This window comes from Ambystoma mexicanum, chromosome 11 (genome assembly GCF_040938575.1).
Source record: "Ambystoma mexicanum isolate Mex_15411 chromosome 11, UKY_AmexF1_1, whole genome shotgun sequence".
Classification (NCBI taxonomy): domain Eukaryota; kingdom Metazoa; phylum Chordata; class Amphibia; order Caudata; family Ambystomatidae; genus Ambystoma; species Ambystoma mexicanum.
Window position 1 is genome coordinate 52,166,666 of NC_090934.1, and position 26,533 is coordinate 52,193,198.

The window sequence follows — 26,533 nt, forward strand, 5'->3', positions numbered from 1 at the left end:
CTCCGGGCCTGCACTTGCCTCATTGCTATTGCACTTGATCAATGATACGTAATAGTGGCATCTTTCAGCACTTACCCCAGTTTCTGGTGACTGGGCGCACTTGAACCACCCCTCCCCCGACTACGCCTCTCCTGTACCATCTAAACAGACCATGCATTGAAGATTGTCTATCGATCCTCCCTGTCTCCCCTCCTTGCATGGTTGCGCCTCTATGCACTTGGAAAAACTGCAGAATCGTTGTTGGACCTGTTTTCTGTTAATTGTATTATATGCACCTCCTCTGCCTATGTAGACGTGTACCATTCACGTATTCAAGGGCTCTGAATGACTGTTGTTTTTTCCCCTGTTACCTCCCTCCTTGAGCGCCTTGAAACTCTTGCCTTGATGTGTAGGCACTTTACAAATAAACATTTCCATACCATACCATTCCCACAGAGCACGTGCCTCTGTGTGCAGTCCTGATGCACACAGAGGTGAGACGGTTGACAAATAATTTATTTATATCCTGCATACCAACCACACCCCACCCCTGAGACCAAGAACAGAGTTTATGTTCCTTGCATGTACCTCCCACCCATCACAAATGCTTAATTCTTAGACCTGCCTCCTGTGTACGCAATAGTAGGGTTACATAAGTACTGTGCTGGAAATCGACATGGGGCACTCCCCCTGCACCTTTTCGCAGGGGGTGGGGGAGTAGTGAGGATTGTCAGTGGTGCGGCTGGGATATGAGGGGCAGAGCTAGTTTTGAATGATGTGCACGCCCTGAATATAGGATGCTGGCTGCTTTGCATAAAAACTAAGTGCATTTTGGGAACCTAAGAATAACCACCAATGTATAAAACATGTCTGTGCTAGAAATTGAATCGTTCATTCCTTCTGGGAATGCAGTGCACCTTGGGTATGATGCTGCATTCCTCTGTCAGAATATCACCCTGACAGTAAAATGTGTGCAAAGTATGAGACATATATACAGCGTTGGACAGTTGCATGGGTGGTGTTTGGGCTGTTACACAAAGGACGACTTTCAGATGCAGTCTAAGAAGTCATTGCATATTGCAATTCGGTATTGTGGTGGTAAATCTGCCTGGACACCGCCCAATAGAATTACAATTACTACCACATGGTCTCCCGGATTACAATGGGTGGTGGCAGTGTTAGTCCCATTAATTTGGAGTCCATGGGGAATTTTGTCAGAATTATCACCACAGTAATTCGTCCGCGTCAAAGTGGCGGGATTTACCGTAGTAAATCCGCCACTCAGGGGCAAACTCTCAGCATTGCGGAGCAGGAAAAGTGGCAGTAATTCTGTTACTGCCACTTTGTTCCGGCACCATCATACTCATAATGAGCCCTACTGTGTCTCTATGCATGCAGCTGAGGAGTGCCATGAATCCCCCAGAGGTGAGGAAGTTCTCTTCCCCGCCTGCCGCTCGTTGCAGGTTCCCGACTACTGTGTCTCTATGCATGCAGCTAAGGAGTGCCATGAATCCCCCCGAGGTGAGGAAGTTCTCTTCCCCGCCTGCCGCTCGTTGCAGGTTCCCGACTACTGTGTCTCTTTGCATGCAGCTGAGGAGTGCCATGAATCCCCCCGAGGTGAGGAAGTTCTCTTCCCCGCCTGCCGCTCGTTGCAGGTTCCCGACTACTGTGTCTCTATGCATGCAGCTAAGGAGTGCCATGAATCCCCCCGAGGTGAGGAAGTTCTCTTCCCCGCCTGCCGCTCGTTGCAGGTTCCCGACTACTGTGTCTCTTTGCATGCAGCTAAGGAGTGCCATGAATCCCCCCGAGGTGAGGAAGTTCTCTTCCCCGCCTGCCGCTCGTTGCAGGTTCCCGACTACTGTGTCTCTATGCATGCAGCTAAGGAGTGCCATGAATCCCCCCGAGATGAGGAAGTTCTCTTCCCCGCCTGCCGCTCGTTGCAGGTTCCCGACTACTGTGTCTCTATGCATGCAGCTGAGGAGTGCCATGAATCCCCCCGAGGTGAGGAAGTTCTCTTCCCCGCCTGCCGCTCGTTGCAGGTTCCCGACTACTGTGTCTCTATGCATGCAGCTAAGGAGTGCCATGAATCCCCCCGAGGTGAGGAAGTTCTCTTCCCCGCCTGCCGCTCGTTGCAGGTTCCCGACTACTGTGTCTCTTTGCATGCAGCTAAGGAGTGCCATGAATCCCCCCGAGGTGAGGAAGTTCTCTTCCCCGCCTGCCGCTCGTTGCAGGTTCCCGACTACTGTGTCTCTATGCATGCAGCTAAGGAGTGCCATGAATCCCCCCGAGATGAGGAAGTTCTCTTCCCCGCCTGCCGCTCGTTGCAGGTTCCCGACTACTGTGTCTCTATGCTTGCAGCTAAGGAGTGCCATGAATCCCCCCGAGGTGAGGAAGTTCTCTTCCCCGCCTGCCGCTCGTTGCAGGTTTCCGACTACTGTGTCTCTATGCATGCAGCTAAGGAGTGCCATGAATCCCCCCGAGGTGAGGAAGTTCTCTTCCCCGCCTGCCGCTCGTTGCAGGTTCCCGACTACTGTGTCTCTATGCATGCAGCTAAGGAGTGCCATGAATCCCCCCGAGGTGAGGAAGTTCTCTTCCCCGCCTGCCGCTTGTTGCAGGTTCCCGACTACTGTGTCTCTATGCATGCAGCTAAGGAGTGCCATGAATCCCCCCAGGTGAGGAAGTTCTCTTCCCCGCCTGCCGCTCGTTGCAGGTTCCTGACTACTGTGTCTGAGACACAGTTTTCTTTGCTTCTCAGACACAGCGTTCAGGAGACTCACGGCAGTCAGGGGCAGAGAGCTTCCTCAACTTGGGGGATTAGGACCGCATGTCAATACGGAACAGCGCTCTGGCAAGACACTTTTTGCCGGAGCAGAGTTCCGTCTTGTTCCGGCCCAGTTCCTCCCCTGCTTGACTATCCAAATGCCAGAGACCTGCCTTCCCCCAGGCCTAGAACAGCCACTCCTCTGGCATATCATGAACACTCATGCACACGAGTGCACCTGGTTGATAAGAAGATGGTCTTGACGTTCCTGTTTCACCGTCCCCGGGTCTCCGGTCCTCCACAACCGGGTGAGCTCTGGCACTACTCCAACTCAGTCCCACCACATAATGTCGTGCCCAGGCGAGATAATACACATCACCAGAAATTAAGGAAACCGTGACAGGTGGCAACATACTCATCCCGGCAGCAAACCAATCAGCTGCGATGCCCCCCACCCCCATTGCCAAGGGTCCAAGACAATTAGCTGCCTGTCGTGATAATGAGAGAATACATTGTTTCTTTTTTACTCGAACCTAGCGGCTCTAACCCGCTTTCCTCGCCTGTCCCCATCCCACCCCGACCCCAGGGGCAACGTCACTGGTGCCTAGTGACAGCAGTGTGCGTGGCCACCCTTGGCTCCCGGATACTCGGCGCTGGAACCCGCACACGATGGACCTGGTCGCTAACAGTCCTGGAACCATAGAAGTGTGCATGTCTTGCGAAGCATCGCGTGTGTGTACTTGCACAGACTGCGAGTGGCTTCTAGGAGCTGGGGAGAAGGATGGGCGAAGCGGTGGAAACACGGCATACAGGTACACAATGGGAGTGTTCAAAGAGTGGTAAGGACAGGCCACAGCAATGAGGCTTGCATCCCCAAAAGAGCAAGTCCCAGGTAAAAGTGGAGACTATAGCGAGCTCCGATTCCCTTGCTCAAATCTGCCTCGGTACAGTCCTGGCGTAAATCCTGAAAGCTTCTGCATTATCACGATCTATTCCGATAGGTGCATACATAAATAAATAAATGTGAAGACATCTCGTCAACTAGACGACACATCCGCTGCTCCCAGTCCAAGACAGATCAATTCAAAATCCTCTCACTTACCCACAAATGCCTCTCAGACAACGCACCAGCATACCTCAGCAATCATATTGCTAAAACCCGAACCATCAAACCAACTCGGGCCTCCTACTCCAACCTAATCTCTACGCAGAGAATCAAGAGTCAAACAGCTAGCGGAATCAGCTTCCCAGTGGTCGCAGCTAAACTGAGGAATATTATATGATGGGTAATTTATAACGCGCTTATTATCCCGAGGTTTCTAAGCGCAGACCCAGGGAACAAACCTGTGTTGCTCTGTGTGGCCTTGCTTCCAAGGTGAGCACGTACCCCCTGAGCTATCCTCCCGAGACAGAATGCCCTGCCACCATCACTGAGGAATGACACATCCTTCTGGTCATTCCGTAAAGGCTTAAAAACGTTGCTTTTCAATCAAGGCTCCCTTTAACTGCCACTGGGTCAAGTTCCAAAAGCCTACATATGATATAGGTTTAACCTGCAGAAACAAGCGACTCCTGCAGATTTTACAACAAACCAGAGCCTGTAAAATGTGTGTACATCTATGTACCTCTCACCCAGGTCTTCAAATAATGTATGATCATGTATTTGTATGCCTGATGTGAACATAAGACTTGGCTGTAACCCTCCTTGCTATGTACCATACTTGCATAAAATAAATTATATATCTGTAACCAAATTCTTAAGTCAAAGCGCCTAGATACCTCTGGGTTACGTGCGCTATATAAGTGTTCAAATAAACAAATAAATAAATAGATGATGGCTGGGCCAGGAAAAGTTCTGAAAAGAGTAGTGATGAGAACACTTGGGCCTGCACCCTCTGGCAGGTCAGAGATGTGCACATTTTCCCAATTCGTGAATCGCACGCAGTTCCCTGTGCATCTTGTGCTACTCGCGTTCTGTACAGCAGCGTCCTGGGCATCTTTCTTTCACGTTTGGGGTTTACGAATATGTGTAGGTGCTACTTGAGCCAAAAAATGCGTCCTTTGTGTTCTCCCTAGGGATTGTTTTAGGGAGTCAAAGGGTGTATGTGACGCAGCTAGGGTTTGTATCAGGGAGTCAGTGGGTCCTTTGTGACTCGGCCTAGGGTTTAGTATTAGGGAGTCAATGGGTCCTTTGTGACTCGGCCTAGGGTTTGTATTAGGGAGTCAATGGGTCCTTTGTGACTTGGCCTAGGGTGTATAGCAGCGAGTCAATGGGTCCTTTGTGACTGGGCCTAGGGTTTGTATTAGGGTGTCAATGGGTCCTTTGTGACCTGCCCTAGGGTTTATATCAGGGAGTCAATGGGTCCTTTGTGACTGGGCCTAGGGTTTGTATTAGGATGTCAATGGGTCCTTTGTGACCTGGCCTAGGGTTTATATCAGGGAGTCATGGGTCCTTTGTGACTTGGCCTAGGGTTTGTATTATGGAGTCAATGGGCTGTTTGTGAATCGGCCTGGAGTTTGTGTTAGGGAGGCAGTGGGTTCTTTGTGACTTGGCCTAGGGTTGAAATCAGGGAGTCAAAGGGTGTATGTGACACAGCCTAGGGTTTGTATAAGGGAGTTGGTAGTTCCTTTATGACGCCTCCTAGGGTTTGTATTAAGGAGTCAATGGGTTCTTTCTGACTCAGCCTAGGGATTGTATTAGGGAGTGTGTGGGTTTTTTGTGACATGACCTAGCATTTGTATAAGGGAGTCAGTGGGTCCTTTGTGACTTGGCCTAGGGTGTATAGCAGCGAGTCAATGGGTCCTTTGTGACTGGGCCTAGGGTTTCTATCAGGGAGTCAATGGGTCCTTTGTGATACGGCCTAGAGTTTATATCAGGGAGTCAATGGGTCCTTTGTGATACGGCCTAGAGTTTATATCAGGGAGTCAATGGGTCCTTTGTGACTCGGGCTAGGGTTTGTATTAGGGTGTCAATGGGTCCTTTGTGACTCGGCCTAGGGTTTGTATTAGGGTGTCAATGGGTCCTTTGTGACTTGGCCTAGGGTGTATAGCAGCGAGTCAATGGGTCCTTTGTGACTGGGCCTAGGGTTTGTATTAGGGTGTCAATGGGTCCTTTGTGACCTGGCCTAGGGTTTATATCAGGGTGTCAATGGGTCCTTTGTGACTTGGTCTAGGGTTTAAATCAGGGAGTCAAAGGGTGTATGTGACACAGCCTAGGGTTTGTATAAAGGAGTTGGTAGTTCCTTTATGACGCCTCCTAGGGTTTGTATTAAGGAGTCAATGGGTTATTTCTGACTCAGCCTAGGGATTGTATTAGGGAGTGTGTGGGTTTTTTGTGACATGACCTAGCATTTGTATAAGGGAGTCAGTGGGTCCTTTGTGACACAGCCTAGATTTTATATTTGGGAGTGAATGTGTCCTTTGTTAATCGGCCTAGGGTTTGTATTAGGGAGTCAATGGGTTCTTTGTGACTCGGCCTAGGGTTTGTATTAGGGAGTCAGTGGGCTGTTTGTGAGTCAGCCTAGGTTTTGTCTCAGGGGGTCATTTGGTTCTTTGTGAGTCAGCTTGTGGTTTGTATTAGGGAGTCAGTGGGTTCTTTGTGACTCAGTCTGGAGTTTGTGTTGGGGAGTCAGTGGGCTGGAGTTTGTGTTGGGGAGTCAGTGGGCTGAAGTTTGTGTTAGGGAGTCAGTGGGGTGTTTGTGACTTGTTCTGGAGCGTGTGTTAGGGAGTCGGTGGTCTGGAGCTTGTGTTAGGGAGTCAGTGGGCTGAAGTTTGAGTTAGGACTCAGTGGGCTGTTTGTGACTCGGTCTGGAGTTTGTGTTAGGGAGTTAGTGGGCTGGAGTTTGTGTTAGGGAGTCAGTGGGGTGTTTGTGACTTGGTCTGGAGCGTGTGTTAGGGAGTCAGTGGGCTGGAGTTTGTGTTAGGGAGTCAGTGGGCTGTTTGTGACTCGGTGGGATCTTGTGTTAGGGAGTCAGTGGGCTGGAGTTTGTGTTGGGGAGTCAGTGGGCTGGAGTTTGTGTTAGCAGTCAGTGGGCTGTTTGTGACTCTGTCTGGAGTTTGTGTTAGGACTCAGTGGGCTGTTTGTGACTCGGTCTGGAGTTTGTGTTAGCGAGTCAGTGGGCTGGAGTTTGTGTTAGGGAGTCAGTGGGGTGTTTGTGACTTGGTCTGGAGCGTGTGTTAGGGAGTCGGTGGCCTGGAGCTTGTGTTAGGGAGTCAGTGGGCTGAAGTTTGAGTTAGGAATCAGTGGGCTGTTTGTGACTCGGTCTGGATCTTGTGTTAGGGAGTCAGTGGGCTGGAGCTTGTGTTATGGAGTCAGTGGGCTGGAGTTTGTGTTAGGGAGTCGCTGGTGAGCGCTGGTCCTCTGCTGGCTGAATGCCTGCTCCGGGACTTTCGATCATATCTGTCTAGCCCTCAGTGGGCACAGCTGTGGCATCTTAAGAAGCGTTCATACCATGCTTATCACCACCGCAGTGTCTAGTGCCCAGAAGCGCTCAGTGCTCCTGCCATGTGCCCAGTGAGTAGCTTGGCCTTGCCCATTAAGGTGCCTTGGTGGAGTGGGTCCAGAGAGGCACCTGCCTTCCATCAGGAGGCGCAGGAGGGCCAGTGGCACCACGGACTCCACCACAGACCCTGAGGCGCAGGAGGGCCAGTGGCACCACGGACTCCACCACAGACCCTCGCTGCAGGTTCGAGGCCTCGTGCTGGTCTGGGGCCGCAGCTCTCCCTTCCACTAATGCTCACTTTTACTTCTTCCAGGTGATGGCTACGAGGACAATCAGAAGGTGAAAACCCAGCGCCCGAGGTCCGCCGACGAGCCTGGCGTCTACATGGCACAAACAGGTACATGTATGGCTCTTTTTATGCTCGTTGGGAAAATACTTCCAGGGCCTGTGTGAAATTATGTAGCAGGGGAAATGCTCCCACCCCTCTGTCAAATATGTTAAGTTATGTTCTGCTGTGTATAAAGCGCGCTGCGGCCACAAGAGTCCTCTTGGCGCTTCAGTAAACACTGTAGTCCCATGAGGTAATGACGGGAGGTGAACAGAGCGCTTTTCTCAGAGGCAGCCTCCAGTACGCTTTGTCTACCTTTCCACCTGTACAAGGAGCTGTGTCTCACACAACCACTGAGGCGTGACTACATGTACCCCCCCTCAGCCCCTCCCCCCCCGACTCACCCCCTCCCATCACGCGTGTGTCTGGAAAAAGGAACCCGAGGATTCACGTGGACAGAAACTGCCTGAACACAGAGAATGCAGAGTGCGTTTCCTCCTGGTGAGTAGAGTCCCGTGCACAGACCATGCCCCTCTAAAGTGAGTTATTATCTTTGCGGGGTCAAAGGTGACACCTAGAGTCCGAAAACGAATTGTGCCCCAGAAGGACAGATTTGTGTTCATTTTGTGTTGCTTTCAGTCAAAGTGACGCATCAGGCAACCCCCGTCAGTAACTTTCACGGTAGATTGTGTCGCCCTTTTTCCTCAACGGTCATGGAATGTTCTTGGGTGTCTATTTGTTTATTTTTACATTTGTTAAGCACGCTTAACCCGAGCTTCTAGGCGCTATTGCCAGTGATATTGCCAGTGTTTTCTCCCTCTAAGGACCAGTTTTCTTTTTCTTTGTCATGTTATTTGGATTTGTACAGCGCTCTGCTGCCGTGTTCATGGCCTCCGGGCACTCTTGGGGATAGAAAGCGAGGAGGAGAGAGAGTACGGGGAGAGAGGGGGGAAGTTGGGTAGAGGACAAGGCGTTGTTCATAACCCCTGCATTTGTCCATTTGTACCCATAGCCAATAAGCCACATTTTTGCTCATTCTTTTGTTTCCCTTTATTTTCCCTTTAAGAAAATTAGCTACAATGAGACAGTTGTTTTTTCAAAATGGCAAACTTGGCCGCAGTTTTAATTTCACAACACAAGAATCAGTGCACACATTTAGTGAAATTCAGTCTGTAAGTGTGGCGCTTGCTCCACGCCCAAACCACCTGCTTCCCCCTATTCCTTTGCATAAAGTCCACAGTAGGCCCAACTCTCCCAACCCTTTGTACCTGAGCCTACCCTGCCCCTGCAGGTGTCCGTGGGCGGGGAGAGCGCCGTTTCTTTTGGGGAAAGCTGAGCCCTTGTTGTTACCACCAGACGCCCTGCCGTTAGGCTCCCAAGAGGCGCTGGTCCGAGAAGAGCGAACCTCCTGGCTCATTCAGAGTCTGTCTTTTGTGCTTGTTCACCCAAATACTGTCATCTTCCCGTCTGACCGTCCTGCGACGACGACGACCAGGTGTCATCCTCCTCATGTTCCTTGGGTGGGTGGGTGTAAAACGAAATCCTTCTCCTCTCCAGCGATGGGGCGGGCGTCCTACTGCAGGTGCTGGATGCTTCCTGCTGTAGGACGCCCGCTCATTATAAAGGGCTTACCCCGCCCATTTCCATTGTTTGCCCTTCGCTGGCTTTTGGTTGTTTTTGGCGTCGTTTCGTGCCCGAGCCCTCCCCTCACCGAGGGAGCGGGGAGGAGTGGTAGCGGAGCACCCTGCAGGGGTTACCGGCTGCCTCCTCCATTTTCTTCTGTTTTCTCGTCGACAGCTTCACAACCATTGGTGCAGTTACTGCCAGGAGCAACCGGCATCTGTGTGTGGGTTCTCAAAGTGGTTTGTCGGCTTTCCCCACAGGTCTGTGTTTCTAGGTGCGAAACCTGAGGTGGCTGGGAGGACTTGTGCATTCTGGAGGGGGGAGGAGGCTATGTTGTGATAGGCCGAGGTATTCGTTTTATCTGTATATTGTGTTGGGGGAGTTGTTGATCGTTTATTGAGTGCAGTGTTTGGAAGTTGAGGTTGTTAGTGGTGTAATTTGGTCTAGGTTTTGTTGGGCTCTTTAATGTCGTCTTGTAAGTTTGTTTCTGGTTGTGCTGCTTGGGAGGAAGGAAGGTGCTAGCCTGGGAGAGCCTGCTCTGTTTGGAGATTTTCCTTTCTTTTTGTGGTTTCTTGTGTTGCTTTATTCATTGTGATCATGTCCGTGTCTTTAGTTGATAAAGGCGTTGGGTCGTGCAGCAATGGCATCGTTGTGGCGACTTGGTGTAGCCTGTTTCCTGTTTTAGGGTTTTGGACCGATCTCTAGCCTGGCGTAATGTCCAATCACCTTCTGTCCTGGTTTGTCCTGGGATTGACCTCCACAGATTACCTATGAGGGCAAAGAAGGCCCTACCTCCGTCTGGCTGCTTTTAATCACAGCGCCTTGATTCTAGAAGTGTGGCGCTGCTTGATCTCTATGTCCTTCCTGGTCAGTAGGGGGCGATTTGCAGGAATTCCGCTCTCTGTCCATGCAGTGCTCTGTGAGTGATGCAGAGTGCTTTGAGGAGGTTTTCTTTTCTTCACTGGGGACCAGTAGACGCCCCTCAGGGCGGGTCAGGTGTTCCCTCCTGTTATTATAAGTAGATGTTTTGCCGCTATGTTTTGGCACCCGTTGTAATTTCTTGGCGAGTTGGTCAGGCAATCGTAGCTATAGGCTGATCGTATAGTCTATTCTTGACCGTACCAGTGAGATTATGGTGAGTATTTGGTCTGGAAAGCTTAGGTATGGAAGGATGCATCTGATTGGCCATAGGTGTGCAAGCATTTTCCACATGGTTCTAGTGTGAGGCTACTGCCCATAAGTATTACTAGATCTCATTTTAATCCTTGTTGTGTTTTCCGGTCTTGTTTACGTTCCCAGGGGCCAAGAAAGCAACGTCTGCAGTTTACTGTCATTGCATGGGGTAACCAGTATCCCCCTTTTATTTGAGTTTGGTGTTCAGTTGTTGTTGGTCACCCAGAGGTTTATCTTGGTGAAGCACTTCAGGCGGTTGTTGAGTCGTTGCTATAACCCTCTTGAAATTCGGTTGTGTTTTATGTGTAGTTGTAACACCTTAGTCCGTGTTTCTTGATTGGTTTTATAAAAGGGGACGGGTATATATTGAAGCAGTGGCGAAAGAGTTGATCCTTATGCGACAGCGCGGTTGGAGGGTCTGGTTGTTGAGGTGAAAGGAGGTAGATGGTTGTTCGGGTTCTGTCTGTTAGTGCAGAGTTGTGGATGCTGAATTCTTGTAGTCTCTTGATTAATGTTGTGTGGCTGATGGTGTTGTAGGCTCCTGATAAGTGCAGTGATATAAGAGCGATGGTGTGCTCCGCTCATCAGTCTGAGGCCCACTAGGTACTGGTCCCTTAGTCCAATTGATGGTACATCGTGAGGGTCATCTGCCTTTCCTGCCTCATTCTTTGAAAGTGACTTTGTAATCCTTTGGTACGTGTCCTGTCTCCAGCGAAAAAGTCATAACATTTTTTGGACATCAATTGCTGGGATTTCTTTGGCATATAGGATTTTGTAGAGTCTGGTGTGCAAGGATCTTTGGGTGATCCAGTCTTATTACACTCCTATATTAGTTAGTTGAAGGTTTCTTCTGAAATTGGCCTGAAGCAGTTGAGTTCTGTTGGTGTTATCAGGTTTCCTGTGTCTGGTATGTTATTGGTTGTGCTGGAGGGAGTTGCACCAATGGCCTGTTGAATTTTGTTTATTTTCATTCTGAAATGGTCCGCGATATTACGGCATATCTGTTGGGAAGGTATGGGCATCGGTTTGCATTTCATTCATGATTTTGTGCATTTCCTCCTGTGGGTTTGTCGCTGATTGAATTCTTTGCGATGTAGGTTGATTACTTGGGTTTTAACACAGCCTCTTTATATGGACGGATCTGCTGTTGATTCTTGACTTTGTCGAGATGATTGTAGGGTTTTCTCCATGCTTTTGGTTGGTTTACTTGAGGTTTATTGTAGAGTTTTCTCCACGCTCTTAGTACAATGATATTGACATGCATAGCCACTAATCCGGTGATGGTGTCTGCAAGTTCCACCACAAAGGTTGGGTTGTGTGCGAGTGGTTTGTAGACGAGTAGGAGAAGTAGGTTTCCTTGGTCGTTGGGTTTGACATTGACAAGGAGGGATTTGCAATCTTCATTGTCTGTTGATGGTAGGGATGAGACATTGATGCGTTTGTGGGTCGAGTCAAGGCCTCCTTCTCTTCTCCCTATTCAATTTGCATGTAGAAGTTTGACAGCCATGATTTTGTGAGGGAAAGGGAGTCTGTGTCATCTTGACTTGGGTCATAGTTTTGTGCGTTGCCACGTTGTTATGCTGCAGTTCTTGTGTTCTTTTGGGATGGTGCCTTGGTGAATGGTTCTCTGGTTGGTGTGGACGCAGTGGAGTTCTCGTGTTGTCGACCTGCAGCTTGAGCATTCCTAGATGTTCCAGTGCTGGGAGAGCTTTCCTCCGTTTCCTTGTTGAGAAGTTGCAATAAGTTGAGAGTGGAATCTGTCTGTCCTGGGTCAATGTCTGTGGGACAATTGGTGTGCTTTTTCCAGTCTCTTGTTATGGAAGGTGTGTTAAGTGTGCTGTACTCGTTTGCTGTTCTGTTTCTTGAAACAATCTCTTCGGTGGACGGGTTCTTTCTAAAGGTCCCACTTGGATCGTTTGCTGGCACCCCTCTTCTTGTGGGCCTTTGTGTCACGGATCTGGCAAGTTTATAGGTAGAGAGATATCATGCCATAGAAGAGCTTTTAGATCTCATTTTTGCAAATGGATTTTCCTTATTTGGTGTGTGTTGCTGGTTGTTCTGCAGTGTTGTGAGATTGGGAAGGATTTTGTTGTGGTTGAATCATGGCCTTGTATTTGATTCCGTTCTTGCTCTATTTTCCCCCCTTGTCCGTTTGCCTTTCTTGTATTGAGACATTGTCCCTCATTACGAGTCCAGCTGTAAACGTGTCAGTAAAACCGGCAGGTAGCCGCCTGACCTGTAATGATTTACTGGCACCTGACTTGCCGGAAACACCAGGGCATTACAACCCCGGCTGTTCGGTAAGTCAGGCGCCAATTGTAAATCCCCATTCCGACTGGGAATGGGTACCACGGAAGCACGGGCACCGTTAATAAAGTCTGCAGCCAGATGCCGTTCCGCCCACCAGGTCTGCCCTGGCGGGCGGTACGGCATCGGGCTGCAGACTCATAGTTTGCTGGTCCGGAAACAACGGTGCTGGTGAGCTTACCGGCACCGTTGTTTCCGGACCGGCAAGCTTGTAATGGGGGCCATTGTCTTCATATTTTTGGATCAGCTGCACCTCTATTCTTGGTTTCGTCGCCCCATCTGTGGTAAAAGGGAGGCAGTGTTTCAGGTGAGGAATTGCAGCACATTTAAGTAATCACATCATTTTGTCTTATGATGCAGGGAGTTCTGGAGACCTGTATCCAACTTTTACAAATCGAGCCTCTTGCACGGTCCATGCATCTTGCAGCATCTTACAGACACCCAAGGCCTCATTACAAGTCCTTGCAATATTTACCGGTGCCTGGCTTGCCGGAAACACAGGGGGATTACGACCTGGGCGTTCTGGGAAGTGAGGCGCCAGTAAATTGTTAATCCCCATTCCCATATGAGTCCCATAGGACTCAATGGGAATGAGGATGAGGGAAGCACTTGCACCATTAATAACGGTGCCCGAACCTCTGTACCGGCTTGCTTACCGTGGCTGCTGTGTCCGACAGAGTCTACCCTGTCGGGCACAGCGACTCCGGCAAGCAAACCCGTAGTGTAACAATGGCATGTCTGTGAGCACTCATCATCGAGGGGGGCCCTGCTCCAAGACTGTAGTGTCTACACCATGACCCTGTCACCCAAGGCCTACGGCATGTCTGTGAGAATGCACCATCCAGAGGAGCCCTGCTCCAGGACTGTAGTGTCTACACCGGGCCCCTCTCACCCAAGGCCTACGGCAGGTCTGAGCAAGCACCATCGAGAGGAGCCCTGCTCCAGGACTGTAGTGTCTACACCGGGACCCTGTCACCCAAGGCCCATGGCATGTCTGAGCAAGCACCATCGAGAGGAGCCCTGCTCCAGGACTGTAGTGTTTACACCGGGACCCTGTCACCCAAGGCCCATGGCATGTCTGAGCAAGCACCATCGAGAGGAGCCCTGCTCCAGGAGTGTAGTGTCTACACCAGAACCCTGTTGGTCCAAGGCCTACGGCATGTCTGTGAGCATGCACCATCGAGAGGGGCCCTGCTCCAGGACTGTAGTGTCTGCACCGGGACCCTGTCACCCAAGGCCTACGGCATGTCTGTGAGCATGCACCATCGAGAGGAGCCCTGCTCCAGGACTGTAATGTCTACACCGGGACCCTGTCAACCAAGGCCTATGGCAAAGTCTATGAGCACGCACCATTGAGAGGACTGTAGTGTCTATACCAGGGACCCTCTCAGTCCAAGGCCCATGACATGTCTGTGAGCACGCACCATCGAGAGGAGCCCTGCTCCAGGACTGTAGTATCTATATTGGAACCCTCTCGGTCCAAGGCCTACAACATGTCTGAGCACGCACCATCGAGAGGAGCCCTGCTCCAGGAGTGTAGTGTCTACACCAGAACCCTGTTGGTCCAAGGCCGACGGCGTGTCTGTGAGCATGCACCATCGAGAGGGGCCCTGCTCCAGGATTGTAGCGTCTGCACCGGGACCCTCTCAGTCCAAGGCCCATGGCATGTCTGTGGGCAGGCACCATCGAGAGGAGCCCTGCTCCAGGACTGTAGTATCTATACTGGGACCCTCTCGGGCCAAGGCCTACAACATGTCTGAGCATGCACCATCGAGAGGAGCCCTGCTCCAGGAGTGTAGTGTCTACACCAGAACCCTGTTGGTCCAAGGCCTACAGCGTGTCTGTGAGCATGCACCATCGAGAGGGGCCCTGCTCCGGACTGTAGTGTCTGCACCGGGACCCTGTCACCCAAGGCCTACGGCATGTCTGTAAGAATGCACCATTGAGAGGAGCCCTGCTCCAGGACTGTGAGGTCTACACCAGGGACCTTCAGTCCAAGGCTTATGGTCTTGTGGGCTGCTTCTATTGACCTACGCATGGCCACATATGTGAGCAGGCAGTTTCGAAGGGATGCCCAGCTCCAGGATCATGAGTACAATGGGGAGCTGTTAGTCCAACTATGGTTTCAGAGGAAATGGCGTGCTTCATGTACATCCTCTGAAAAACTGGCCTGCCGCATGCTCCAAAGGCAATACCAGCTCTTTGTCCTCACCAAGAAGGGAGCTCACATCCAAGCCCACGTCTCTGCTGCATCTAACAACTCAGCTGAACTCTTCAAAATTTGTAAGGAATTGGCCAATCCTGTTGCAGTCTCTACCTCTCCTGTCCATTCCCAGGCCCTCTGCACGGTACTTGCTTCTCATTTCATCTCCAAAACTCGGGCCATCATGTCCTCTCTCTCCTCCTCGCCCCTTCCTCCCTCTACTCCCTGCTCTTCCTCTGGTCCTTCTTCGGCCACCTCTCCGCCCTCCTTCTCTGTCTTTCCCCTGTTCTCCCCAGACAAGGTTTCTAGACAAGTCTGATCTATGAAAGTCTCGTCAAAACAGGTTCATCCATGCTCTTCCAAAACCATCAAGGACCACATCGACTCCCTGGCTCCTGCTCTGGCTGACTTCTGCAACCACTCCTTCGCCACTGGAGTCTTCCCTTCCCCCCTGAAGCACTCCTTGTGCACCCTCTTCTTAAGAAACCCTCTGCCGACCCATCATGCCTGGCTAACTATCGGCAAATGTCTAACACTCCTTTCCTGGGCAAACTCTTGGAAAAGCTGCCCATCCCCCAGCTCAATCTTCACACTGAATCTGTTGGCTGGCTCCATGATCATCAGTCTGGCTTCAGAGTTGACAGAAGCACAAAAACTGCCTCCTGAGCATCCGTGAAGATCTGCTCTCCAACCTTGATTCCAACACCCCTTGTGTCCTCATCCTACTTGATCTCTCTTCTGCCTTTGCCACGGTCAACCATGCCATCCAGCTCAACTGTCTCTGTGATAAACTGGGTATCACCGGTCAGGCCCTGGCGTGGCTGACTTCTTTCATCTCTGATCGACCCTCCCAGGTTCAACTTGGTACTTCCCCTCCTCCAACTCTATCTCTACCTGTGTTGTTCCCAGGGGTCTATCCTCTCTCCCTGGCTGTTCAACCAAAACCTGGCACTTCTTGCCCACTGCATTGCTGCGCTCTGCCCCTAAACATCTTCCTTCTCGAGCTCTTCGCTCATCCGCTTCCAACTCCCTCAGGGTCAGTCGCTTCTGCAACAAGTTGGTGGTAGATCTCTTTCCTATGCTGGGGCCTCCCTCTGGAACAGCCTCTATGCCTCCCTGAAACTTGAGGAGAACCATCTCCGGTTCCGGAAGCACCTCAAAACATTTCTCTTTGCTTCTTTTTTTTCTCCTCCTCTCCCCTTCTGACTTCCTGGTTGAAACTGAAACTGCACTGGTTACCTGGCCACCCTCTGATCTCGGGCCCAGGTCCCCTCCCCTTGCCAGTCGCACACCTGCACTGCCTTCCTGGCAACCCCCGCACTTAGGGACTGTTTTCTGTATCCCAACAGTTCCACTACCAGCACTTGACACCTGATGTCTGCCCTTACCCTTGCACTTGCAAGATGCTGGCTGTACGTTACTTATTGTTTATTTTTCTTTGTCCCATCTACTGCACTTCCCCACCTCCTCCTTCCCAAGCACCTGCGCGATCTGAATGACACCTGGCCTAGTAAGATTGTTGTCTGTCTTCCCTCTGTTCCCTCTCCTTTGCCACATCGCACCTTGAAACACTTGTGTATAGGCGCGTAATAAATGCAATATCATATCAGAATGCTTCTCTCATCGCCATAGGTATGTCTGCACATAGGCAATATGAGGGAGAGTGTGACGATATGAGGGATCAGTATGCGCTGCCACCAGCAGTTTAGACAATATGAAGGCAGATCCATGGAGCCTTTCATATTTTAATTAGGCTGCCCATGCCCGGAGGAAGGTGTCACCTTCCCCCTTCTTGAGATGTTTTGATGTACCTGTGTCTGTCACATTCCAGCTGAACATGACAGGGGAGGACGGCGCATGTAGGCTGTGTCCTCCCGGAGTTCACGCGACTATGAGTTTGTTGCCCGATGAGCAGGGAAAATGTGTGGGGAATGGCCGCACACATTTTCTGAGGCTGATCTCCCATCATTCGTTTTCATTTAAAAAATTAAAAAAAGTCCAGGCGAGCGCACACTCTCCGTGTGGATGGTCGAATTCCTCCCAGGGAGCCCTGCTGTAAGATTGTGTGTACACTGGGGAGCTGTCAGTCCAAGTCTGGTTCGAGAGGAGAAGGCTTTTCACATCGCCATAGGCATGACTGTGCATAGGCAATATGAGGGGGAGCCCTGCTTTAAAATGATCATGTCTACACTGGGGTGATGTCCTTATAAAGGCTTATAGTCTCAGGGAGGTGTCTCTTTACATCACCCTGCTGTAGCTTTGGGTATTTCTTGCAGCCACCAAAGAGAGACTAGCTCTAGAGCTGAACCCCACGGTGATGCACTTCCGGAATGAAGAAGACCCAAGATTGCTGCTTTGAAGGACCATTTCTCCCCAGGTGCTAGTCAAGACTATGTGCAAATGGTCATTGACAAAGCTGGTGATGGCTTAAACTGATTGATGGGTTTGGACCGTACAAAGCGGATGAGCTGCCCTTAACTGCGATGTGTGGGGCCGACCCACTATTTGCCGATGCGCCACCTACCCCCGGTCCATGCGGAGGCGACGTCCTCTGTGTCCACTCACACTCACTATTGCGAGCTGGGGTCCCAGGGACTCGAACTGGAAACCTCTTCCTTGGCCAGCTGTTGCTTGGTACAGGGACCCTTATCGGGAGTTTGGTGAGGATGGGCTGTTTCCAGAGGATGTCCTGCTCGGCCATGGCAGGCTGAGGTCAATAGGTGTGGGTGCATCAGATGTGTAGAGTGTACTTGTGTGCAGCTACTCCCCCGCTACTGACCTTCACCTTTACTTGGGATGGCTCTCCAGACAACACTGGCCCCTCTTCAAATTCCTTATCCTATTTCTTAATATCCATGCCCCCTCCCAACCCTCAACATAGCTACCTCTCTCTCCCACTACTCCTCACTTTGCACCCTTCATTCAGAAGCCATTGCCATTTCTGGAGGGTTCTTCTCCTTGGTGGAACTGCGCTCTGCAAAAACATATCCAGAGAATATGTCTCTCGTGAAAGTACTTGTGCACTCGCTGTCACAGTTTAAAGGGGTTCCTGCACACTTTTTTTAGTTTTTGGGGTCTCTTCTCTTGAGCATTCAGTCACCGTTGTAAGGGTTCCTGAACTGTGTTTTCCACATTTCTCAGGGCCCTTCTCCTCGACTCTCAACCCACTTTTCTCAGGGTCCTTTCTCCTCGACACTCAGCCCCACATTTCTCAGGGTCTTTTCTCCTCGACTCTCAGCCCCACATTTCTCAGTGTCCTTTCTCCTCGACTCTCAGCCCCACATTTCTCAGGGTCCTTTCTCCTCAACTCTCAGCCCCACATTTCTCAGGGTCCTTTCACCTTGACTCTGAGCCTCACATTTCTCAGGGTCCTTTCTCCTCGACTCTCAACCCACATTTCTCAGGGTCCTTTCTCCTCGACTCTCAGCCCCACATTTCTCAGGGTCCTTTCTCCTCAACTCTCAGACCCACATTTCTAAGAGTACTTTATCCTCTCTCAGCCCCACATTTCTCAGGGTCCTTTCTCCTCTCTCAGCCCCACATTTCTCAGGGTCCTTTCTCCTCTCTCAGCCCCACATTTCTCAGGGTCCTTTCACCTTGACTCTCAGCCCCACACTTCTAAGAATACTTTCTCCTCTCTCAGTCCCACATTTCTCAGGGTCCTTTCTCCTCTCTCAGCCCCACATTTCTCAGGGTCCTTTCTCCTCAACTCTCAGCCTCACTCTTCTAAGAGTACTTTCTCCTCAACTCTCAGCCCCACATTTCTCAGGGTCCTTTCTCCTCGACTTCCAGCCCTACATTTCTCAGGGTCCTTTCTTCTCACCTGTCAGCCCCACATTTCTCAGGGTCCTTTCTCCTCACCTCCCAGCCCCACATTTCTCAGGGTCCTTTCTCCTCGACTTCCAGCCCTACATTTCTCAGGGTCCTTTCTCCTCACCTCTCAGCCCCACATTTCTCAGGGTCCTTTCTCCTCGACTCTCAGCTCACATTTCTCAGGGTCCTTTCTCCTCGACTCTCAGCACCGTACTTGGAGATTGTGAGCTGCACATTCTAGGATGGATTTGAGCCAGAAGATGAGAGAAGGCTGCCCTAACTCTAGGCCCTGTCTCCTACATACCCCAGCGATGAGAGAAGGCTGCCCTAACACTAGGCCCTGTCTCCTCCATACCCCAGCAATGAGAGAAGGCTGCCCTAACACTAGGCCCGGTCCCCTCCATACCCCAGCGATGAGAGAAGGCTGCCCTAACACTAGCACCTGTCTCCTCCATACCCCAGCGATGAGAGAAGGCTGCCCTAACACTAGGCCCTGTCTCCTCCATACCCCAGCGATGAGAGAAAGCTGCCCTAACACTAGGACCGGTCTCCTCCATACCCCAGCGATGAGAGAAGGCTGCCCTAACACTAGGACCTGTCTCCTCCATACCCCAGCGATGAGAGAAGGCTGCCCTAACACTAGGACCTGTCTCCTCCATACCCCAGCGATGAGAGAAGGCTGCCCTAACACTAGGACCTGTCTCCTCCATACCCCAGCGATGAGAGAAGGCTGCCCTAACACTAGGACCTGTCTCCTCCATACCCCAGCGATGAGAGAAGGCTGCCCTAACACTAGGACCTGTCTCCTCCATACCCCAGCGATGAGAGAAGGCTGCCCTAACACTAGGACCTGTCTCCTCCATACCCCAGCGATGAGAGAAGGCTGCCCTAACACTAGGACCTGTCTCCTCCATACCCCAGCGATGAGAGAAGGCTGCCCTAACTCTAGGCCCTGTCTCCTCCATACCCCAGCGATGAGAGAAGGCTGCCCGAACTCTAGGCCCTGTCTCCTCCATACCCCAGCGATGAGAGAAGGCTGCCCGAACACTAGGACCCTTCTCCTCCATACCCCAGCGATGAGACAAGGCTGCCCTAACACTAGGACCCGTCTCCTCCATACCCCAGCGATGAGAGAAGGCTGCCCTAACACTAGGCCCTGTCTCCTCCATACCCCAGCGATGAGAGAAGGCTGCCCTAACACTAGGCCCTGTCTCCTCCATACCCCAGCGATGAGAGAAGGCTGCCCTAACACTAGGCCCTGTCTCCTCCACACCCCAGCGATGAGAGAAGGCTGCCCTAACTCTAGGCCCTGTCTCCTCCACACCCCAGCGATGAGAGAAGGCTGCCCTAACACTAGGACCCGTCTCCTCCGTACCCCAGCGATGAGAGAAGGCTGCCCTAACACTAGGTCCTGTCTCCTCCGTACCCCAGCGATGAGAGAAGGCTGCCCTAACACTAGGCCCTGTCTCCTCCATACCCCAGCGATGAGAGAAGGCTGCCCTAACACTAGGCCCTGTCTCCTCCACACCCCAGCGATGAGAGAAGGCTGCCCTAACTCTAGGCCCTGTCTCCTCCACACCCCAGCGATGAGAGAAGGCTGCCCTAACACTAGGCCCTGTCTCCTCCGTTCTGGGTCTCTCCTCCAGACTTCTGACTCCTCTGCTCCCCAGTCACAAGAGCTCTGCTCCAGACTCCTGCTCTCCTGGACACCTGGGACTCTGCTCCAGCCCCCGGCTCTCCCCAGGCTCCAGGGGCTCTGCTACAGCCTCCTGCTCTCCCGGTCACCTGGGACTCTGCTCCAGCCCCCGGCTCTCCCCAGGCTCCATGGGCTCTGCTAAAGCCTCCTGCTCTCCCGGTCACCTGGGACTCTGCTCCAGCCCCCGGCTCTCCCCAGGCTCCAGGGGCTCTGCTACAGCCTCCTGCTCTCCCTAGTCACCCGAGGCTCTGCTCCACCCCCCGGCTCTCCCCAGGCTCCAGGGGCTCTGCACCTGCTCCCTGCTCTCCCCAGGCTTCAGGCTATTTGCTCCAGCCCCCTGCTCTCCCCAGGCTCCAGGCTCTTTGCTCCAGCCACTTGCTCTCCCCAGGCTCCAGGGGCACTGCTCCAGCCTCCTGCTCTCCTCACGCTCCAGGATCTCTGCTCCAGCCTCCTACCTCCTGCTTTCCACAGCCTCTAGGGGCTCTGCTCCAGACAGACTCCTGCTTACCCCAGGCTACAGGGGCTCTGCTCCAGCCTCCTACCTACTGCTTTCCCCAGGCTCCAGGGGCTCTGCTCCAGCCTCCTACCTCCTGCTTTCCCCAGGCACCAGGGGCTCTGCTCCAGCCTCCTACCTCCTGCTTTCCCCAGGCTCCAGGGGCTCTGCTCCAGCCTCCTACATCCTGCTTTCCACAGTCTCTAGGGGCTCTGCTCCAGACAGACTCCTGCTTACCCCAGGCTACAGGGGCTCTGCTCCAGCCTCCTACCTCCTGCTCACCCCAGGCTCCAGGGGCTCTGCTCCAGCCTCCTGCTCTCCCCACGCACCAGGATCTCTGCTCCTACCTCCTACTTTCCCCAGCCTCCAGGGGCTCTGCTCCAGCCTCCTGCTTACCCCAGGCTCCAGGATCTCTGCTCCAGCCTCCTACCTCCTACTTTCCCCAGGCTCCAGGGGCTCTGCTCCAGCCTCCTGCTTACCCCAGGCTCCAGGATCTCTGCTCCAGCCTCCTACCTCCTGCTTTCCCCAGGCTCCAGGGGCTCTGCTCCAGCCTCCTGCTTACCCCAGGCTCCAGGATCTCTGCTCCAGCCTCCTACTTCCTGCTTTCCCAAGGCTCCAGGGGCTCTGCTCCCGCCTCCTGCTTACCCCAGGCTCCAGGGTCTCTGCTCCAGCCTCCTACCTCCTGCTCACCCCTGGCTCCAGGGGCTCTGCTCCAGCCTCCTGCCTCCTGTGCTCTCCAGGCTGCAGGTGCTTTGCTCCAGCCTCCTGTTCTCCCTAAGTTACAGGGTCTCTGCTCCAGCCTCCTACCTCCTGCTCACCCCAGGCTCCAGGGGCTCTGCTCCAGCCTCCTGCTCTCCCCACGCTCCAGGATCTCTGCACCAGCCTCATACTTCCTGCTTTCCCAAGGCTCCAGGGGCTCTGCTCCAGCCTCCTGCTTACCCCAGGCTCCATGGTCTCTGCTCCAGCCTCCTACCTCATGCTCACCCCTGGCTCCATGGGCTCTGCTCCAGCCTCCTGCCTCCTGTGCGCCCCAGCCTGCAGGCGCTTTGCTCCAGCCTCCTGTTCTCCCTAGGTTCCAGGGGCGCTGTTCCAGCCTCCTGCGTCCTGTGCTCTCCAGGGCCTCTGCCCTAGTCTCCAGCCCCTGGCTCTCCCCCGGCTCCATGGGCTCTGCTCCAGCCTCCTGCGCTCTCCAGGCGCTCCGCTCCACACTCCTGTGCTCCCCAGGCTATCGGGGCTTTGCTCCCTTCTGCAGCCTCCTGCTCCTTTCCAAGTTTCTTCTCCTACCCTGTTCAGGCAGCACCAGAGCACCTCTTCCTCCTACTGCCAGTTCCTGCTGACTGAGCCTCGCAGGTTTAACAGGGCCCTGGCCCCTCCTTCCAGGCTCCCTTTGGAGGAATGGGAATCACGTGCGGTAGATTCACCTGGGGATCTTTGGAATCGTAGTGCTCAGTGCCCGGATGAATATGGAACGCAGCTTTCAGACGCATGCCCACCAAGTTGTCGTTCTCACCTGCCACTTGTTATTGAAGCTGCTGGCTCACACAAGGAAAACGGTTGCCATTTCTCTCCCATGATAGCCAAGCCAGCCCTCACTTGCACAAAGCTGTCAATTTATATTATGACCAATATCATACGCCTTGTACCCCCACCCTGTCCTCGCATGTATGCAGCCACGCATCCATGTGTGCAAAGTAATTAGTTTGTTTGTACCTTCATGTTCTCACCCCCCCCCCCCTCCCCACTCACCAGCAACTCTTGTTATGGCTGTTGTTACTGCTCCCCTCTGTGAAGCAATGCCACCTGCATAGGTGTGCAAGCTTGACCCTATTTAGAATGCTTACCATGGAAACCATGGACCTGGTTTTTCTCCCTTGGAAAGTGAACTCTCCTAATAGGGCCTCACTTTCTAAATACTCCATACCCAAAAATGTGTGTTCATTTTGCTTGACTCTTGTCTACTGACATCCCGGCAACTGACACGTGGTTTGCCAACATGGCAGTCCCTGAGTAACATCTGTGTACCTGAGACAGCCTGCTGGAACCCAAACTTTTCCAACAGCCAAGGACTACCATTAACGGTGTGCACCCAATGATTTAAACTATGCATAACTGTGTAACCCCCACGCGTGGTGGCAGTTTTCCTAGATATAAAGCCCTATTCAGTTTGATATAGTTGCCTATGAAGAAAAAGTTACACGTTGCCATAACAATCTCTTGTCATTTTTATGTGAACTGGTTTCATGTAACTCCTACAGTTGTTAGAGCATTTGTGTATTACCCTCTGGGAACTCGCCCCCAGAGGTTAGGCCCAGCACTGAAGGATCCCCTTGTTCTCTGCCAGGTAGGTTTGACCTCTTCCCAGTGGAACAGGTCATACCCCCAGGGGAGTAGGGTGTGAGGCAGTGCTTCAAAGGAAGTCCCTTCTGCAGAATGGGGCAGTCACACTGGCGAATAATGACTGGAGCCTCTTTCATTAGACAGACATGAAGGGGGGGCAGGAGTATAGGTGAGTTTAAGAGAGGACACATCCCCAGAGGAAGGGTCCTGGTGCCTTGTAAATGGCTAGGCCCTATTCCTTCCTGTGTGTCCTTCCGACAGCATACCTTGGAAGCTGACATCAGAAGGCAAACACTCTTGCTACATCTTCTAAGAGTGGCCCTTTACAACAGATTAACCAATCGTGTGTGGCACAGTGACTAAGTATGTGAGACCCTCCCCTTATTTGAATCATCTTTGCACTCCAGAAGGAGGAGGATTTCACTAGAACCGTGTTGGGGTACAGTCTGACCAAAGTCCCCTGCTAGTGAGATGAAGATAAGGGTTTTCGGGGAAGGGGAAAAGCCTTCCACTCATCCATTTCAGAGGAACAGTTGGAGTGACCTGTTGATAGAAAGTCTGGTGGCGACCTGACTGTATGAGAAGACCAGAAAAGGGACTAGCCTTTCCTTTGAGGCCCTGGACAGGGTCCCACAGCAACCCAGAATCAAAGGAAGCAGCCCTGGGTCCAATCTCCTGCTTCAACCCACTTTGAAGCTGCCTTCTCTGCTTTCTGGTCGTGTTCGAGGTACTACAAGACTCCACGGCATTTCCTTAGACATTCTGCACTCTTAAAATAGCTTTGAGCTTTTCCAAGCCACCAACTCGACCATTGCCTGCCTGTGCTCCAGCTTCTTTGAGCCGATCAGCACTGCAGAACCGCATCGCTCGGCCAGGTCGAACCGGCTCAATCCTACAGCTGAATCAAGAGAGTGAACCACCTTTAAGTCATAGCACAAGGATCTACACATCACCCGTTCCCAGGCTTCCTTTCAAACTGAAACCGATTGCTGCTGGTTCAAGAGCACAATGCCTGCTTCCTGTCTAACCGACTCAACGTTCTCGACAAAGACTTCACCACGTGGAAAAACATCCAGAAGCCAGAGGAAAATGTAATGTTTTACACTGTGGTTTCGTACCTCATGCCTGCTTTTCAGGGCACTACTGGCCATTAAAACCCCAGTCTTTTCCTTTTTGGCATATACTAAAACTTGAACATTGCTGAAAAGACACATTCCTGCATACCCATGTCCCATCCTACCCCTGGTGCCTCTTTCAACCCAGAGTCTGCATTCTCTGTGTATCTTATTACAGGGGTACGCTTTTGGTGCTTTTAGTGCTTTTAGTATTTTGTTTGTTCTTTTAGTTTTATGGTTATAGAACCTTAATTGAGTGTTTTATTTTTATTTTGCTTTTTATCATACCTTTTGTTTCGGCTGCTTCCATGCTGTTTTGCACCCTCCAGAAGACCACAGCTTGCGCTCGGAAACACGCGCCCGTAAGAGGCGAAGCTGGAGCCCCATTCATGCTCTGCCCGCTTCAGTTTTATGATTGCGATCACTGCTGCTTTATTAGTAGGGTGCGGCTGAGAAGGAGCTTTGAAGCTGCTTCGCAGCCCTGTACTTCTGCTAAGCAGTATTCATTCCATCACTGCCGGGTACCCAGCAATTGGAATGCTCCGCCCACTGGCCTGTGTATGTTGCTGTGCAACAGGGTTTCCGTTAAAGGCCCCATCCTGTCCTCCAATAGAAATGCAACATTCCTATCCACGGCTTCTGCTGACCTTTAAAAAAGTACCTCTTTATTTAAGTGTTGCTAAGAGACTGCCAGCCAGTTTGATGTTCTGATCATTCCTGAGCAGGACATGCTATTGTGCAAATTTGACAGCGTCTCCTTATGAGGCAATATTACATACCTTTTTTTATTTGAAACATGTCTCTTACTGTAGCTCTCACTTTTTACAGAAATGCTTTGTAAAAATCCGCCTTTCACTGGATGTGCAGGCCACAGGTGTTCAATGGTAATTTACGCTTTAGAAAATCTTCGTTCTTTTTTTCCCAAAACCCTGCGCCCGATTTTCATGTTAATTAGTCTAATTCCCCTTCTGTATTTTTCCTAACCCATTTTCTCTGCCTGAACAGCTTTTGCATATTCTTTTGTGATAAAATTGGTCTAAATTGTTATTTCGATAGGCCTTGATTGTTGCTAACATTGAAGTCGTGTAGGTTTCGGATTGTGTTAAGCGTTTGTCTAGAATCACAACGGCTGAATTGGGGGGGATATGTACATAAATATTATAGCTTTCAGCAATAATGTTGCCCCCTTTGTAGTAGACACAATGCCCTGATGTTTTGGCAGCCCTCTTGGAACATATCCCACCACCCCCTGATATTAGGATTGCTAATTAAGCAGTAAGAAGTTAATTGGCCTATTCTGCAAATGTGACTGCCATAAATCAGAAATTGATTGTGACCCAGAGGTGCTGCTTTTATCACAAGAATATTTTTAGATGAGGACGTTTGTCCCTGCACCCTGGGGTTCACTGCTTGTTCCCAATTTTGCAAGCCATTGCCTTTATGGAGGGTCTCATGTCAGAGAAACGTTAATCACCTGTAATAGTGGTTCTGCTGGTTGAGTACCAGCGACTATCGTATCCCACCCGTTCCATTGCTTTTGCTGCTTCCCTGCGCTCCACTTCATTGCTGTACCCTGGCTGCTGATTATCTAGAGATAGAAGCTTTTTTACCAGCATGGTGGAATAGCTTCAATGATGGGCGATACGTCACAAGTTTATCACTTTGTCCATGCCTCCAGCCGCGGGGCCAATGATACAGGTAAGTAACTTGCCTTGATGTGTTTAAAAACGTAGTAAAACCTTTGACTGCTCACATAAACATCATATAAAAATGCTGATATTCTGAAATGAAAAGAAAACACAGTCCTGGGAAAGTTATGGGACAAAAAGTAAACATCTGTTGGGTTTATGGGCATGCAACCCTTGTTATGAGCAGGTGGTGGTTGATGCCCTGGGAGAGTCCTGGAAGGCCAGAATCAGAGTCATTTATGCAGCTCCTGCACTTGCGCCGGCGTAGTTTTGCTCAAGGTATTGGCAAGTTCTGGGGACGCCACTGTCTGGTCCAAGCTTGCGAATTTCATTTTAATACATGCCTGCGAATCTGCCTGCTTATAATGTTAGTACTGTGGTGCTAGTACTTCAGGATTTAGGCAGGAGAAGACCCGGTTGGTATCCATACTTTAAAGAGATTGCGTGGTAGATCACCAAGGCCATGACATGGTCGTGCTACTCTGGCATGTATGCGCGCAACGGCCCTTATGGTTTTCATACTGCAGATATGTTGCTTGGTCGAGGTACTAGCACTCTAGTATTCATGTAGGCAG

At 51.5% G+C, this 26,533-nt stretch overlaps 1 protein-coding gene across 12 annotated transcripts in view; it reads left to right on the plus strand.

The window, feature by feature from the left end:
• The window catches only part of ADGRB2 (adhesion G protein-coupled receptor B2), a 1,170,899-nt gene that overhangs the window by 445,670 nt on the left and 698,696 nt on the right, over positions 1 to 26,533 (plus strand). For all 12 annotated transcript variants that reach the window (XM_069622503.1, XM_069622504.1, XM_069622505.1 and 9 more), the window contains one exon: positions 7,496 to 7,579. In XM_069622503.1, coding sequence (XP_069478604.1) covers positions 7,496 to 7,579 — 84 coding nt within the window. The remainder of the gene's footprint in view (positions 1 to 7,495; positions 7,580 to 26,533) is intronic.